The 18,806-nt window shown below is 37.6% G+C and overlaps 2 protein-coding genes and 1 long non-coding RNA gene across 9 annotated transcripts in view; 2 read left to right on the top strand and 1 right to left on the bottom strand.

Annotated features, from left to right (window-relative positions):
• The window catches only part of bcl9l (bcl9 like), a 44,347-nt gene extending 41,046 nt beyond the window's left edge, over positions 1-3,301 (top strand). For all 5 annotated transcript variants that reach the window (XM_074640454.1, XM_074640458.1, XM_074640455.1 and 2 more), the window contains 2 exons: positions 67-321; positions 1,593-3,301. In XM_074640454.1, the coding sequence (XP_074496555.1) occupies positions 67-321; positions 1,593-2,791 (1,454 nt within the window). In that variant the 3' untranslated portion in view covers positions 2,792-3,301. The remainder of the gene's footprint in view (positions 1-66; positions 322-1,592) is intronic.
• Positions 3,302-3,368: 67 nt separating this feature from the next.
• On the bottom strand, positions 3,369-9,546 carry cxcr5 (chemokine (C-X-C motif) receptor 5). 3 transcript variants are annotated; one of them, XM_074640462.1, is made up of 2 exons: positions 9,428-9,546; positions 3,369-5,755 (listed from the first exon to the last, which is right to left on the bottom strand). In XM_074640462.1, exon 2 carries the CDS (start codon positions 5,753-5,755, stop codon positions 4,679-4,681), a length of 1,077 nt encoding a protein of 358 aa, XP_074496563.1. In that variant the 5' UTR covers positions 9,428-9,546; the 3' UTR covers positions 3,369-4,678. The 3 variants fall into 3 exon arrangements, with proteins under 3 accessions (XP_074496563.1, XP_074496562.1, XP_074496561.1); XM_074640461.1 differs by lacking the exon at positions 9,428-9,546 and adding an exon at positions 7,076-7,610; XM_074640460.1 differs by lacking the exon at positions 9,428-9,546 and adding an exon at positions 6,456-7,025.
• On the top strand, positions 9,487-11,282 carry LOC141770676 (uncharacterized). Its single transcript, XR_012594610.1, has 3 exons — positions 9,487-9,635; positions 9,727-9,897; positions 10,923-11,282. It is a non-coding gene; the product is annotated as an uncharacterized LOC141770676 (long non-coding RNA).
• The last annotated feature ends 7,524 nt before the right edge of the window (positions 11,283-18,806 follow it).

Here is an 18,806-nt window from a genome sequence, read left to right as displayed (position 1 = left end):
ATCATCATTAATGCTGTTCCTTGCATTGCTGTGACATTAATCAGTTCTTTTTCATGTTCTTTGCAGGCCAATCACTTCCCCCCAGGAGTTCCAACTCTACACCCATCAGCCAGCCAGGCTCTATGAATCCCAGTATGCCATTTAATTCCTCTCCCGATAACCCTCCAACTCAGAATCCTTTATCCCTCATCATGTCTCAGATGTCCAAGTATGCCATGCCCAGTTCTACTCCTCTCTACCACGATGCAATCAAAACAATTGCCACTTCCGATGATGAGATGCTGCCAGATCGACCTCTTCTATCTGGTGTCAGCATTGGAGGTATGAAACAAGAACACATTGTGACATCGACACAAAACACCTTTTACAGTTCGGCAGTGTATAGAGGGGAAAGCAGTAGAGTAATAAAGTGTTAATTCTTAGATCTATGTTGTTTTTCCTATAAACACCTTCTCTCAGCCTAAAACTTCATATTATACACTCTTAGAAATAAGGGTTCCAAAAGGGTTCTTCCTGAGGGGCAAAGGGTGCCTTCAAATGGAACTCGTGAGCTCGTATTTACAACATGGAAAGTCGTGTACACGATATGCTTGTTATTCAAGTGGTTAAGTCGTGAGAACACCGCTGCTAAGCAACGGCAATATTAACGTCACTGTCGGCATCTAGAAGCCAGAGAGGCTAACAATTTAGCAAGTGGGTAACATAATGCAGTAAATGCAAAGGAATAATGACAGAGGAAAAAGATTAGTCAGTTACGGATATCAACATTTTCCTCAGACATATTACCAAGAAAAACAATATACGTCTAAAATTACAATATATTCACTTATGTATCCAAAAATGAACTTCCCTGGCCTCCGCCATTTCTGACAGCGCCAACAAACACGTCATAACTCGTGAACTCCGAGCCTTCAGAAACTGGGGGGGCGTTCATATGGACTCTTCTCGTGAACACGGTAAACACCACCCCATTTGAAGGCACCATAAGGTTCTACCCAGAACCATTTGCTTCTGAAGAACCCTTTTTTTTCTTTTTTAAAGAAAGTCTTCTTCAGGGGTTCTTATAAGTTCTTAGTAAGACTAAGCGTTTCATTAACAACCCTTTTCATTCAAAGAACCCTTTTTGTAATAAAGAGCTCTTCAAGGATTGTTGAAAGCATGGGCACTCTCAGCCCGCACCCCCAAAAACTTTGATTGTGAACAGTGAGTGTTGTGGGTTGTGCTGCACCACGTCAGCCTTGCTGGATGTGGTTCCAACGGGCCCAGGCTAACCTGTTAAACTAACGTTAGGGTGGATAAAGATCTATGAGTAATGTAGTAAATTGTGTTAAAACCAGTTTCAAAATTCTGAAATGATAGTTCAAGACTTCTCTGTGGACCATTGGCTTAGACAGCATGACCTATGAGGACAAGTCCAAGAACCCTATATGGTTCTAGTTAGCACTTTTATTTCTTAGAGTGTAGTGGTGCAGCTTGAACATATAAATAGGCCTCCAATTAATATTTCATAAGTATGGGTTGAACAAATGGGCAGTCTATTTTCAAATGTTAATAGTGTGATTTTTCACATGCTGGCTTTGTTTTATCACCAGGAAACATGGGGAACCCCCAGACCTCCCAGATACTTGTCTCCCAGGGCCCCATTGGCCCCCACAGTGATCCACAAAGCCCTATGGGCATTGTAAGCCAAGGTCAGCAACACCTGCCCCATGACGCCTCAGGACCTGTGCTTTCTTCCCCAAACCAAATGGGCATGCCTGCCATGAATCCTGCCATGATGGGAGGAGGTGCACCTGACGGAATGGGGCCCTGCAATGTTTCGCCGTTATCCCAGAACCAGATGGCAGGCTTCACTCGCATCCAGCCGCCACCTCATGGGCCCATGCACTCACCTATTGGAGGAATGTCACATAGTTTCTCTCAGTCTAATGAGGATATCCTACCACCTCAGCAGTTACACCTTAGTCTGCTCAGAAAAGGTCATCCTCACCAGCGCCCCTCTCATCCCTCAGACTCATTTGCCTCTTTGCCCATGGGGGAGGGCCCGGATCTAAGTGAAGTTATACGAACCAGTCACACGGGGATCCCCGAGTTCGATCTTTCCCGCATCATTCCTTCTGATAAGCCCAGTAGCACTCTTCAGTATTTCCCCAAGAGTGAGCCACATCAGAATCCACATCAGGGGCCACTATCCCAGCAACCTACTCCACAGCAACTCCTCAAACAGCTGTCTTCTTCTGGCCCTCCACACGGCAGCGGCCCTTCATCCAACCCCCACTTAGCAAACCTGCAGAATATGATGGCTGAACAGCAGCTGCCACCTCACCCCTCACACGGTGGAATCCGCCAAAACATGGGCATTCCTCAGGGGGGCTCTAGGGGCATGGTTTCTGGTGGGGGCATGGGCCCCATGTGCCCCCCTGGACATATGATGGGAAGGACAGGCATGATGCCCCAGCAGCAACTCCAGCAACAGCAAGCCATGATGGCGAACAGCCTTCTCCACCATCCTTCCAACCCGTACCCCGGCATGATGTCCTCCCAGCAGCACTCACACAATCTGATGGCACAGCAGAACATTATGATGATGCAGGCTAAGCAGCGAAGCATGTCAATTCCAGGGGATCCCTTTGGGCCCCAGGGTCCTCTAATGTCCCCTCAGGGTCCCATGATGGCCCCTTCCCACCCACAGTCTGGTATGATGGGCCCCCAGTCTCTCAGACAGCGGGGAATGTCTCTGGACAATCCCATTGGCTATGGCCCCGGTGGTATGGCCAATATGCCGTTCTGATCCAGCTCACATAAACTGTAAAAAAAGAAAAAAAAAAAAAAACATGTCCACTAGGTTACCTTCCCATTGTGTCCAACTTTTTCATTAATGTTATTCTCGCAGTTATTTGAAAAGAGAAACTGTAAAAACAATAAGTCAGTGATACTCTTCAAGTTTTGGATTACAACAGATTACAAATTGAATATTTCAAAGCACCGTAACACCGTTCAATAACAAATTTGAAGCCATTTTCTAAAATACTGTAAAATATGTATATTTCAAAGATGTGTGTAGTTGTCGTGGGAACAGAGTGGCAGTCAGGAGAGGAGTGCCTCAAATTTCTATTTGTTTTAATATCATTGATTTATTTTCTCCAACTACCAAACTGTTGTGCAAAGGAATTATATATATATATAGACATATATATAATATATACTTGCTGTATATAAGATGCAATTTGTGATTGTTTGCAGTTGTTCTGTATAACAGTGTTTTAATAGAAGTCTAAAAATAGAATAATGCTGATCTCTACGGTGGTTTTAGCTTTGGTTATTGTGTCAATTATTGTTGTTTGATAACACTGACAAAGGGACACGGTTGCTGTATAATATATGAAATCTTTATTTAATTCAATTAGCTGAAGCTAAAGTACAAGCAAAAACAGATTCCGCCAACAATAAAAAAAACAATTCTTGACTGGGTAAATAAAACATCTTTTAAATGCAATCAAAGCAGCAATGGGTAATATATTTTCAGAACATCTGATAAAATTATAACATTATTACTGTACAAGGGTGTTTCTGCAACTATGGTCATTTTCAACTCTCCCAAATAAAAAAAATCAACCTCTATGAATTTTAATTTGAACCATCAGAGTATGTAATACATATAAAAAGGTACACAAAATTAGATATAGTCATTAAGATTTTAATCTGTAACATGTTTATTTTTTATGGTTTTCCTCACTTGTTCTTACAATAACAACATTTTAAATTCTAGACAGTAACCACAGATGTCAGTCTTGATTAGCAAAAAATATAAATATGTTGTTTTTATGACAGATATTGGAATTCTGATGTCGTTACCGCAACTCATCATGGCTCTGTTTTCAGGCTTTAGAAAATCTAGCCCGTGACAGGAGACTTTGACCAATCACAGGTCATTTCAGAGAGAGAGCGTTCCTATTGGCTGTGCTCCGGTCATGTGACCGGTACTTGGCGTTCTTTCACCAGATTTCACAATGGCGGTGGCAAACTTTCTCATTTAACAGCTAAACCGTGCACTACAAGATGATTCTGAAAACATCTGAGGAGAGAAATAGGCATTCAAAATACACAATTGCTAGGCTGTATGGTGAGGACACACAATAAACACTCGAGAAGAAAAGGTGATCTTCACCTTGCTTTTCTTGATCTTGAGGGCCACAACCGGTCATCCATGTGCTCACTTGCTAACTTCTGTTTCCATAAAAAAGTTTGTATTTGTTCAGTGTCGCTGTAAGGACTCAGACGTGTGGGACAGGCACATTTTAATAAAAAATCATATGGTGCAAAGTAATATGTATATGAAACAATTCAATTTGAAACAATGTCCTATTATTATTGAATCAGCTCATTTTAAGTATCTCAACATTGAAACCACGGTTGTGGCACAGGAAGAAAAGTGGTGTTTGGACCCATAACATGCCTCATAAATTGTATTAAATCACATTATTTAGTAATTATTACTAATGTCAAGATGGGTAATAACACTGTGTATGTATTTATCAAGCGTTGCACTGCAAATTTCAACAAAATCCAAAATTTCATTGCTGGGACTTAAAAATGCCCGTAGTTGCAGGAACACCCACAAGTGAAATACTGTAGAACAGAAGCATTTGATTTACAGCTGAGGTTGTATGAGAGTTTATTAGATGAGTGTGGTACTGGTGGTGGTTGCTCCATCAGACATGGATGGTCGACTGTGATCTGGAGTTCTGATGAAGGGGAGGCAAATGCGGCTGCAGCCCAATTTACAAAGTAACTGTATTAGCTCATTGCGAAACCGCACCCCAACAAAGGCGTACAAGAAAGGGTTCAGGCAACAGTGTGAGTGACCCAGGCTTTTCGTCACAACAAGGGCTGGTTCCAGTAGGACGTACATGTCACAGGTTTCATATGAGATAACACCCAGGTCCTCCATGGTTCTTATCAGTAAGGTGATATTATATGGTAGCCAACAGAAGAAAAAGACCAGCGTGACAAGTAAAGCCAGTCGAATTGCCCCTCGTTTCGCTTGGCTTTTCTTAATTTTGCGCAAAGTAACTGCCACTGCTGTGTAACAGTAGGTCATGACGGCCAGAGGTAGGAAAAAGAACACGTGATCAAAGAACCTATTGGTCAAAACCCAGTTGTGTGCATACATACCATAAAGATGATAGGAACAGGAGAGTCTGGATGAGTTCATGGCTTCTTCACTCACAGTGAGAAACACAGCATTTGGTATTGATAAACCCAAACAAAGCAGCCATAATGAAATGCACGTTATGTGCACTGTTCTCGGACGTCGACTTTGCATACTAGGAATAGCATGAACGATGGCCAAATAGCGATCGAACCCAATGCAAGCTAGAAGGAAGCTCCCACAGTGGAGGTTAAGATTTTGCAACAGGCCCTTCAGCTGGCAGAGGAACACCCCGAACACCCAACCGGTGGCGTTGCCGACTACATCGAAAGGAAACGTAAAAAGGAGCATGAGGTCAGCCAGGGCGAGGTGCAGCAGGTAGATTTCGGTGATGCGCAGGAGGCGCCAACGTCTCAGGAGGACGGTTATCATCAGGCCGTTCCCTGCCACGCCCAGCAGAAAGAACAAGCTGTACAGCACGGGTTGGAACACGGCATGGAAGGTCTGCAGTCCACTCTCCTCAGCATCACAGTTCGTCAGGAATGTAGTCTCTGTATAGTTTTCATAATCGTATGTGTCATTCTCAGAATATATGTTCTCCATCTGTAAAATATAAAGAGGAAAATTATCATTTTAATGACCTCATCACAGTTTGAGGATCACTTTGTGTGCTGTGGAATAACACACACTTGAATGATTCGGGCTACATTCTAATAGCTGATTTTCTAATGAAATGAAAAATGAATCATTACATAAGCTTAGCTTTAAAAGCATACTCTGATTGTGTTCTTTGTTCCTGTTTTCTCAGTCAAATTATTAGGCAGGAAACACACTATAGGCCAGATTGTTTTCACTTCCCCTTCAGAGGTAACTAGGAGACGTTTTAAGGCAAATATACCAAAAATATCCTACTATTAAAATTACTTTTTACCCCCCAATCAACAATTAATGTTATATCTACATACTAATATATCTATCTATATCTGTTAAAACCTGACGTATCACTTTAAATGGCTGCTGGTCCAAAAAAAAACAATTTTAATAAGATTTTCCAAAAGTGCCATTTCTCCATATTTATTAATGACATTAAGACCAAGAAAAAACCAAAACAAATGTGGAAATATGGATGATGTACAAACACATTCATAATATTTTCACTGCATTCCAATGTAATATTAGAAGCATTCTGTGCAGTTACTCCAGTATTTTCACGTAAATTCTAGAAAAAATGTCTTCGCATGCGACAGAATAGAATAGAACAATCACAGATATAATTCCATTAGTGTTCAATTATTATTTTTACCTTCAGTGCGATGATAAATGAATTGCAAGATGCTTGAAGCCTGTGATTCGAAAAATGGAATATATCCCCCCACAGTATTATGCTCCATTCATGATAAACATAATAGGATGTATTACAGTGAGTTTCTTCCTCGCTTGTTCCCCTTGTGAGTGAACAGGAAAGACGGGGTGTGCACCCGATGTAACAAACCCACATCTGTTTAGGTGCATTTTTACGGTTCAGTAATTCAAGCAACTCTTGTTTATGAGTTGCGTTTCTCAATTGAGGATCAATATAAAAATCTTGTAATTTAATCTTAATCACAGAAAGCAGCTACATGTTGCTTGTCACCTTAAAATCTAAATCTAAATAAAAGCTGCAGCAGTGGCTTAGAAAAGGTTAAAGAGTTCATCTATACTGTCTTAAACTGTAGATTGTAGCTACTGGAAGGTGACAGCAGACTAAATCACCACTTGTTGATCACAATGACACCCATTATTTGAAGTTTATAGAAACTGCAAACTGAACATACACACATGTACATTTGAACACCTAAAATTAGATTTAGATCAGATTGTGGCTGCTATAGCAAAGAAGAACATCTACAGCAATTTACCATTCAATTCTTAAATATGTCTTACCCCATAGAAGAAGGCGTCTGTTACAGCCATGTCGGTAAATCTTGGTCACTTGAATGTATATCTTACACTGCTGTAGTGAGATGTGCTTGTACTTCCTGTTAGTGCTGGCTCTTCTATATTTGTTTTGCTGATTTGTTTGGGGTGCGTTTGGTAGAAACAGCAAGTCAAAACAGACAAGAGCTTTAAATAAATAAAGGGAGTTCCTCTCCCCCACAGAAACACTGCTCCTGAACTGCCTGAAACGCCTTGTTCGAAGACCCGCCTTTTCTTCCGTAACGTGGTGATGTCACTAAGTAACACATTTGCGTAATACCTGCCTAGCGTCTAGTTTGGCACGGCCTCACACAATGTTAGGTAGAGTGGAGCTGGAGTGGAGTCTGAAGAGTTTAGTTCGGTTGACTGGGCTTTTTGGGAGGCGGGGCAGGAGTTCCAATCCGGCCCCTCCACCCTCCCACTTCCTGGTGGAGTGAACTCCGTTTGTAGTCACACTCTCAGCTCAATGAAGCTCCTTCTTTAAGGTGGAGGGGATCAATACTACAGCCACTTTGGGACCAACTTCCCTCTCTCCTGCAAGGAAACACATATCAGAATCAGAAATACTTTATTGATCCCCGGGGGGGGGAATTGAGTTACGTTTTGCTCCCGTTCTAGAATATAAATATAAATATATAAAAATAGAGAAATCATAAGAAAATATAAAAAAGAAATATATATAACAACAGTGCAAATAATACTGCTGAAAAATAAGATATATGCAAATAATATAAATGCATGCATTTATAAAAATGCAAGAATAGTGTAGAATAAGAATATTAGTTTAAATGTTCTGTATAAATACATGTATTAAAAATATATAAATATATATATACAATCTAATGAACATGTCTACCGTTTTCTAGACTGGACAAGGGCATATTTGATCCTAAATACAATCTACTTACTTTATGTTGTTGACGTCTGTATGACAATAAAGTAGAATAAATTAAATGTCTGTCAGTTTGAGCAGTTTACAGTAAATGTTTGTACCGGTAGTCGCACGGAACTGACATTGGAGCGTGTTCCATGACGAACACTAAACGGTGTTGCACGTCGTCAGTGAGGGCAGCTGGTTAGTCGGCTGTTGGAGGGTTTTATAAACAACTTCCACTCCCCGTGAATAAGTTTGGAATGGCACTTAATATGGCGGACCCTCCACACGAACGGAGTGGAAGTGTGTAGGGAGAGGGTGGAGGGTGTAGGAGGGGGGGTTTGGGACAGAGTGTTTCAGATAGAGGTGAAAAGAGGTGCTGCAGCACATTAAAGCATGTAAACATGTTCTTGTACAAACCCAAAATACAAGTATGAACCTGAATATAACTTACCATTATCTTGCATATATTTGGGGGCAGGGTCTGAAATTAGCACCCGCCACTCGGGTTAATTGTTGGCAGTGGCGGGTGAAATCATCGGGACACCCGCCACGTTGGCAGGCAGAGGAAATGCTAGTGATGGGAACAGAGAACAGTACTTGTCCGCTTTCTTGGCATCTCATGCCACCGTTTACAATGACACATATGCACGTTGTATCATGTTTCAGTTTGTTTTGGACCGGAGCCACAGTGGAGAGAAAACAACAATATGGTGCTACTAAACCTGAGGGACGCACCCTATTTCTCCCTGATAATGCGACACTGGGAACAACAAATCCGTTCTGAAATCAGTAGGATGAGTGTTCGTAACGTTGGCAGTTAGGCGAGAAACTTGAATAAATCCAGTTGTTTGTAGGAGATGTTTAAACATCAATATAATGTAAATAATAGAGAGATTTATGACCTGTTTAACTTCATAACAACTTACCAAGATTTGTTTTGATCAAAGCAAGTATTTAAATAATCATAATAATTTAACTTGTATGTTTTTATGCAAATAACCTCTATAGATGACAATAACAGAGTACAGTACAGTACTGTGTACAGTAGCCTACCCTCCCTCCCACCAAATATAGAGCTCCCCCAGTAGCTACAGTGTCATTCAAACACTGTTATTTACCATGCATGCATATCATGTTTTTTATGATAAATATATGGAATATTGAATGACTTCAGATCTAAAATGATATTCCTTCATTTAGCGCAGACTTCAAACGTGGCAGATAACATGTCTGAGTGGCAGACAAACAAAGACTTGTCTGTTACAGTGGCAGGAAGTGAAGAAAGTTCATTTCAGACCATCTGACCCAGGGTATTAATAACCATTACAATCTGCTATAGGCTACCACTTGTTTGAGAGCAGCACCAATAGAAAACTAGTAAAAAACCTTAACACCTGGTTCTGGTATGATATGATATGAGATGGAGTAGTAGGCTGTGTTACCTCTCCAGCTTCTCAGCTCCGAACCGTAGTTGGTAGTTTTCCTGGACTTGGCTCACTAACTTTAGTCCAGCCTGGCTGCTAGTTGGTAACAGATTTATCGGGTCAACTCTGCTATGACGACCGGCACGTTTATTCGGAATGACGGACGTAACATAAATCAGCGTCAGAACATGAATGCAGCTCCTCTCCTCTCTGGAACACTGAGACGGTAACTGACTCCTCTCCTTCACTCCTTCACTGTGGCTGCGGCTAACTAACACACACTCCCTCTTTCGTCTCTGTCCATCACAACAACACAGACCAGCTCCTCCCAGCTCCTCCCAGGGATGGATCATGGATGGATCAGGGATGTAATGGATGGATCATGGATGGATGTAGAAAGAGAACGCAGCTCCGCTCGACTCCGCCAGACACAGGTTCCCCAAAAGGCCACACCTTACAGAGACAGCTGGCTGGTAACACTAGTGAAGGTTTGGCTTGTTTAACTGGGATACATTTCAAATACTGTCAACTTATTGGACTAACATGGTGGGTGACAGAGACGGAAGTCTACCTCAGCCTTCTTGGGGTGTTTCCTGTGGGTTTGCCAGATATAGACCTTTAAAACTTGACAACATAAACACTGTAAATGGCCCCGTTTCTATTGACTGATGCAATGTGTGTTCATGTGTTCATGTGTTCATGTGTTCATGCAGTAGGAAGCTGACAGGAAGGAAACTTGGGTCAAAACTTTTTTTTTTTTTTTTTAACAAATTCAAATGTACAAACAACATGGCTCATAGATCATGCATTAGAGTAAAAGGACAAGGTGCATACAGAACAAAAACAGATCAAATATGTAAAATGATACATGAAAATAATAATACATTAAATTAAGGGCTGTACCTGTAATTCATATTTTTCTATTATGCTAAGAAGTTTCAAAGCATTTTTGTTTTTCATTCATTTTTAAGGGCTTTTATGTAAGAAAGAAACTTAGAATGAAACACATTATACCTAGGTTTACTTGGATTTGTGCAAATACAATTTTCCAAGAATAAGAATGTTATTCAGCAGAAAGTCCTCTTTGTTATTGTCCATGACAAGTCCATAAACATAAACAATGTCCTTTTGAGAGAAGTTTCCCAGATGAGAACTTTTGGGAAAAGCCAGTCATGTATATGAAGCCACAAAGCTCCAGAATACATACAATGAAAAAATAAATGATCAGTAGTTTCAGTATCATCACAAAATACACAGTTATTAGTTTCAATTCCAAATCATTCTCGCAACAAATCACTGGATGGATACACTCCGTTTAATATTTTAAAATGGATTTATTTTGCTTTGGGAGTTATGGGGAATTTTTGATATTTAGTTCGTAACATGTGAATAGTCTTTTTCTGGTGGATTTGTGAAATTGAGAACTTGGGCTAAAGCTGCTGCCCAAGCAACAGAATAGAAATGAAAAAGTCTATTTCTATAACCTGTTTCTTGTCATTTTTAATTTGGGTAGAAAAAAAAGTCAAGGGCATGCAGACATGTGGAAGTAGAGTGATTTGACCCAGGCTAGATGGCAGGACGCCCCTTCAGACAAGTGATCAGACTCAGAGTGGCTCATATAAGTAAGAACAGCCCCTAAAATTAAGTTGTGTTATTTGTTTACTTGTTTAAGGTGTCATTAATCCCAAGTAAGTGGTAGAAATGTACATACATTTGAATGAAAGGGAAAACTGATGGTAGCCTACACAATACCAACAAAAACTCAGGCTCGATAGATGCAGTGGAGTGGATAGTATAATGTACCCTATGGGTAGTTAAGATAGTGTGATAGTATAATGTACCCTATAGGTAGTTAAGATAGTGTGAAAGTATAATGTACCCTATAGGTAGTTAAGATAGTCTGATAGTATAATGTATCCTATAGGTCGTTAAGATAGTCTGATAGTATAATGTACCCTATAGGTAGTTAAGATAGTGTGATAGTATAATGTACCCTATAGGTAGTTATAATAGTGTGGTACTATAATGTACCCTATAGGTAGTTAAGATAGTGTGATAGTATAATGTACCCTATAGGTAGTTAAGATAGTGTGATACTATAATGTACCCTATAAGTAGTTAAGATAGTGTGATAGTATAATGTACCCTATAGGTAGTTAAGATAGTGTGATAGTATAATGTACCCTATAGGTAGTTAAGATAGTGTGGTACTATAATGTACCCTATAGGTAGTTAAGATAGTGTGATAGTATAATGTACCCTATAGGTAGTTAAGATAGTGTGGTAGTATAATGTACCCTATAGGTAGTTAAGATAGTGTGATACTATAATGTACCCTATAGGTAGTTGAGATAGTGTGATAGTATAATGTACCCTATAGGTAGTTGAGATAGTGTGATAGTATAATGTACCCTATAGGTAGTTGAGATAGTGTGGTACTATAATGTACCCTATAGGTAGTTAAGATAGTGTGATACTATAATGTACCCTATAGGTAGTTAAGATAGTGTGATACTATAATGTACCCTATAGGTAGTTAAGATAGTGTGATAGTATAATGTACCCTATAGGTATTTAAGATAGTGTGATACTATAATGTACCCTATAGGTAGTTAAGATAGTGTGATAGTATAATGTACCCTATAGGTAGATAAGATAGTGTGGTACTATAATGTACCCTATAGGTAGTTGAGATAGTGTGGTACTATAATGTACCCTATAGGTAGTTAAGATAGTGTGATAGTATAATGTACCCTATAGGTAGTTGAGATAGTGTGGTACTATAATGTACCCTATAGGTAGTTGAGATAGTGTGGTACTATAATGTACCCTATAGGTAGTTAAGATAGTGTGATACTATAATGTACCCTATAGGTAGTTGAGATAGTGTGGTACTATAATGTACCCTATAGGTAGTTAAGATAGTCTGGTACTATAATGTACCCTATAGGTAGATAAGATAGTGTGATACTATAATGTACCCTATAGGTAGTTAAGATAGTGTGATAGTATAATGTACCCTATAGGTAGTTGAGATAGTGTGGTACTATAATGTACCCTATAGGTAGTTGAGATAGTCTGATAGTATAATGTACCCTATAGGTAGTTAAGATAGTGTGACAGTATAATGTACCCTATAGGTAGTTGAGATAGTGTGGTACTATAATGTACCCTATAGGTAGTTGAGATAGTCTGATAGTATAATGTACCCTATAGGTAGTTATAATAGTGTGATAGTATAATGTACCCTATAGGTAGTTAAGATAGTGTGATACTATAATGTACCCTATAGGTAGTTAAGATAGTGTGATACTATAATGTACCCTATAGGTAGTTAAGATAGTGTGATACTATAATGTACCCTATAGGTAGTTAAGATAGTGTGATAGTATAATGTACCCTATAGGTAGTTAAGATAGTGTGATAGTATAATGTACCCTATAGGTAGTTAAGATAGTGTGATAGTATAATGTACCCTATAGGTAGTTGAGATAGTGTGGTACTATAATGTACCCTATAGGTAGTTAAGATAGTGTGATACTATAATGTACCCTATAGGTAGTTAAGATAGTGTGATACTATAATGTACCCTATAGGTAGTTAAGATAGTGTGATACTATAATGTACCCTATAGGTAGTTAAGATAGTGTGATAGTATAATGTACCCTATAGGTAGTTAAGATAGTGTGATAGTATAATGTACCCTATAGGTAGTTAAGATAGTGTGATAGTATAATGTACCCTATAGGTAGTTGAGATAGTGTGGTACTATAATGTACCCTATAGGTAGTTGAGATAGTGTGATAGTATAATGTACCCTATAGGTAGTTGAGATAGTGTGGTACTATAATGTACCCTATAGGTAGTTGAGATAGTGTGATACTATAATGTACCCTATAGGTAGTTGAGATAGTGTGATACTATAATGTACCCTATAGGTAGTTAAGATAGTGTGATAGTATAATGTACCCTATAGGTATTTAAGATAGTGTGATACTATAATGTACCCTATAGGTAGTTAAGATAGTGTGATAGTATAATGTACCCTATAGGTATTTAAGATAGTGTGATACTATAATGTACCCTATAGGTAGTGAAGATAGTGTGATAGTATAATGTACCCTATAGGTAGATAAGATAGTGTGGTACTATAATGTACCCTATAGGTAGTTAAGATAGTGTGATACTATAATGTACCCTATAGGTAGTTAAGATAGTGTGATAGTATAATGTACCCTATAGGTAGTTGAGATAGTCTGATAGTATAATGTATCCTATAGGTAGTTGAGATAGTCTGATAGTATAATGTATCCTATAGGTAGTTAAGATAGTCTGATAGTATAATGTACCCTATAGGTAGTTGAGATAGTCTGATAGTATAATGTATCCTATAGGTAGTTAAGATAGTCTGATAGTATAATGTATCCTATAGGTCGTTAAGATAGTCTGATAGTATAATGTACCCTATAGGTAGTTAAGATAGTGTGATAGTATAATGTACCCTATAGGTAGTTATAATAGTGTGATAGTATAATGTACCCTATAGGTAGTTAAGATAGTGTGGTACTATAATGTACCCTATAGGTAGTTAAGATAGTGTGGTACTATAATGTACCCTATAGGTAGTTAAGATAGTGTGATAGTATAATGTACCCTATAGGTAGTTAAGATAGTGTGGTACTATAATGTACCCTATAGGTAGTTAAGATAGTGTGATAGTATAATGTACCCTATAGGTAGTTAAGATAGTGTGATAGTATAATGTACCCTATAGGTAGTTAAGATAGTGTGGTAGTATAATGTACCCTATAGGTAGTTAAGATAGTGTGATAGTATAATGTACCCTATAGGTAGTTAAGATAGTGTGGTACTATAATGTACCCTATAGGTAGTTAAGATAGTGTGATAGTATAATGTACCCTATAGGTAGTTAAGATAGTGTGATAGTATAATGTACCCTATAGGTAGTTAATATAGTTTGACAGTATAATGTACCCTATAGGTAGTTAAGATAGTGTGATAGTATAATGTACCCTATAGGTAGTTAAGATAGTGTGATAGTATAATGTACCCTATAGGTAGTTGAGATAGTGTGGTACTATAATGTACCCTATAGGTAGTTGAGATAGTGTGATAGTATAATGTACCCTATAGGTAGTTGAGATAGTGTGGTACTATAATGTACCCTATAGGTAGTTGAGATAGTGTGATACTATAATGTACCCTATAGGTAGTTAAGATAGTGTGATACTATAATGTACCCTATAGGTAGTTAAGATAGTGTGATAGTATAATGTACCCTATAGGTAGTTAAGATAGTCTGATAGTATAATGTACCCTATAGGTAGTTGAGATAGTGTGGTACTATAATGTACCCTATAGGTAGTTGAGATAGTCTGATAGTATAATGTACCCTATAGGTAGTTGAGATAGTCTGATAGTATAATGTATCCTATAGGTAGTTAAGATAGTCTGATAGTATAATGTATCCTATAGGTCGTTAAGATAGTCTGATAGTATAATGTACCCTATAGGTAGTTAAGATAGTGTGATAGTATAATGTACCCTATAGGTAGTTATAATAGTGTGATAGTATAATGTACCCTATAGGTAGTTAAGATAGTGTGGTACTATAATGTACCCTATAGGTAGTTAAGATAGTGTGGTACTATAATGTACCCTATAGGTAGTTAAGATAGTGTGATAGTATAATGTACCCTATAGGTAGTTAAGATAGTGTGGTACTATAATGTACCCTATAGGTAGTTAAGATAGTGTGATAGTATAATGTACCCTATAGGTAGTTAAGATAGTGTGATAGTATAATGTACCCTATAGGTAGTTAAGATAGTGTGGTAGTATAATGTACCCTATAGGTAGTTAAGATAGTGTGATAGTATAATGTACCCTATAGGTAGTTAAGATAGTGTGGTACTATAATGTACCCTATAGGTAGTTAAGATAGTGTGATAGTATAATGTACCCTATAGGTAGTTAAGATAGTGTGATAGTATAATGTACCCTATAGGTAGTTAATATAGTTTGACAGTATAATGTACCCTATAGGTAGTTAAGATAGTGTGATAGTATAATGTATCCTATAGGTAGTTAAGATAGTGTGACAGTATAATGTACCCTATAGGTAGTTGAGATAGTGTGGTACTATAATGTACCCTATAGGTAGTTAAGATAGTGTGATAGTATAATGTACCCTATAGGTAGTTAAGATAGTGTGACAGTATAATGTACCCTATAGGTAGTTGAGATAGTGTGGTACTATAATGTACCCTATAGGTAGTTGAGATAGTGTGATAGTATAATGTACCCTATAGGTAGTTGAGATAGTGTGGTACTATAATGTACCCTATAGGTAGTTAAGATAGTGTGATACTATAATGTACCCTATAGGTAGTTAAGATAGTGTGATACTATAATGTACCCTATAGGTAGTTAAGATAGTGTGATAGTATAATGTACCCTATAGGTAGTTAAGATAGTGTGATACTATAATGTACCCTATAGGTAGTTAAGATAGTGTGATAGTATAATGTACCCTATAGGTAGATAAGATAGTGTGGTACTATAATGTACCCTATAGGTAGTTGAGATAGTGTGGTACTATAATGTACCCTATAGGTAGTTAAGATAGTGTGATAGTGTAATGTACCCTATAGGTAGTTGAGATAGTGTGGTACTATAATGTACCCTATAGGTAGTTGAGATAGTGTGGTACTATAATGTACCCTATAGGTAGTTAAGATAGTGTGATACTATAATGTACCCTATAGGTAGTTAAGATAGTGTGGTACTATAATGTACCCTATAGGTAGATAAGATAGTGTGATACTATAATGTACCCTATAGGTAGTTAAGATAGTGTGATAGGATAATGTACCCTATAGGTAGTTAAGATAGTGTGGTACTATAATGTACCCTATAGGTAGTTAAGATAGTGTGATAGTATAATGTACCCTATAGGTAGTTAAGATAGTGTGACAGTATAATGTACCCTATAGGTAGTTGAGATAGTGTGGTACTATAATGTACCCTATAGGTAGTTGAGATAGTGTGATAGTATAATGTACCCTATAGGTAGTTGAGATAGTGTGGTACTATAATGTACCCTATAGGTAGTTAAGATAGTGTGATACTATAATTTACCCTATAGGTAGTTAAGATAGTGTGATAGTATAATGTACCCTATAGGTAGTTAAGATAGTGTGATACTATAATGTACCCAATAGGTAGTTAAGATAGTGTGATAGTATAATGTACCCTATAGGTAGATAAGATAGTGTGATACTATAATGTACCCTATAGGTAGTTAAGATAGTGTGGTACTATAATGTACCCTATAGGTAGTTAAGATAGTGTGATAGTATAATGTACCCTATAGGTAGTTAAGATAGTGTGATAGTATAATGTACCCTATAGGTAGTTAAGATAGTGTGGTAGTATAATGTACCCTATAGGTAGTTAAGATAGTGTGATAGTATAATGTACCCTATAGGTAGTTAAGATAGTGTGGTACTATAATGTACCCTATAGGTAGTTAAGATAGTGTGATAGTATAATGTACCCTATAGGTAGTTGAGATAGTGTGGTACTATAATGTACCCTATAGGTAGTTAAGATAGTGTGATAGTATAATGTACCCTATAGGTAGTTAAGATAGTGTGACAGTATAATGTACCCTATAGGTAGTTGAGATAGTGTGGTACTATAATGTACCCTATAGGTAGTTGAGATAGTGTGATAGTATAATGTACCCTATAGGTAGTTGAGATAGTGTGGTACTATAATGTACCCTATAGGTAGTTAAGATAGTGTGATACTATAATGTACCCTATAGGTAGTTAAGATAGTGTGATACTATAATGTACCCTATAGGTAGTTAAGATAGTGTGATAGTATAATGTACCCTATAGGTAGTTAAGATAGTGTGATAGTATAATGTACCCTATAGGTAGATAAGATAGTGTGGTACTATAATGTACCCTATAGGTAGTTGAGATAGTGTGGTACTATAATGTACCCTATAGGTAGTTAAGATAGTGTGATAGTGTAATGTACCCTATAGGTAGTTGAGATAGTGTGGTACTATAATGTACCCTATAGGTAGTTGAGATAGTGTGGTACTATAATGTACCCTATAGGTAGTTAAGATAGTGTGATACTATAATGTACCCTATAGGTAGTTAAGATAGTGTGGTACTATAATGTACCCTATAGGTAGATAAGATAGTGTGATACTATAATGTACCCTATAGGTAGTTAAGATAGTGTGATAGGATAATGTACCCTATAGGTAGTTAAGATAGTGTGGTACTATAATGTACCCTATAGGTAGTTAAGATAGTGTGATAGTATAATGTACCCTATAGGTAGTTAAGATAGTGTGACAGTATAATGTACCCTATAGGTAGTTGAGATAGTGTGGTACTATAATGTACCCTATAGGTAGTTGAGATAGTGTGATAGTATAATGTACCCTATAGGTAGTTGAGATAGTGTGGTACTATAATGTACCCTATAGGTAGTTAAGATAGTGTGATACTATAATGTACCCTATAGGTAGTTAAGATAGTGTGATAGTATAATGTACCCTATAGGTAGTTAAGATAGTGTGATAGTATAATGTACCCTATAGGTAGTTAAGATAGTGTGATACTATAATGTACCCAATAGGTAGTTAAGATAGTGTGATAGTATAATGTACCCTATAGGTAGATAAGATAGTGTGATACTATAATGTACCCTATAGGTAGTTAAGATAGTGTGGTACTATAATGTACCCTATAGGTAGTTAAGATAGTGTGATAGTATAATGTACCCTATAGGTAGTTAAGATAGTGTGATAGTATAATGTACCCTATAGGTAGTTAAGATAGTGTGGTAGTATAATGTACCCTATAGGTAGTTAAGATAGTGTGATAGTATAATGTACCCTATAGGTAGTTAAGATAGTGTGGTACTATAATGTACCCTATAGGTAGTTAAGATAGTGTGATAGTATAATGTACCCTATAGGTAGTTAAGATAGTGTGGTAGTATAATGTACCCTATAGGTAGTTAAGATAGTGTGATACTATAATGTACCCTATAGGTAGTTAAGATAGTGTGGTACTATAATGTACCCTATAGGTAGTTAAGATAGTGTGATAGTATAATGTACCCTATAGGTAGTTAATATAGTTTGACAGTATAATGTACCCTATAGGTAGTTAAGATAGTGTGATAGTATAATGTACCCTATAGGTAGTTAAGATAGTGTGACAGTATAATGTACCCTATAGGTAGTTGAGATAGTGTGGTACTATAATGTACCCTATAGGTAGTTAAGATAGTGTGATAGTATAATGTACCCTATAGGTAGTTGAGATAGTGTGACAGTATA

The sequence above is a fragment of the Sebastes fasciatus genome, chromosome 7 (genome assembly GCF_043250625.1).
Source record: "Sebastes fasciatus isolate fSebFas1 chromosome 7, fSebFas1.pri, whole genome shotgun sequence".
Classification (NCBI taxonomy): Eukaryota; Metazoa; Chordata; class Actinopteri; order Perciformes; family Sebastidae; genus Sebastes; species Sebastes fasciatus.
The sequence above is the reverse complement of the archived record's forward strand: the minus strand, read 5'-3'. Positions and strand labels throughout refer to the sequence as shown.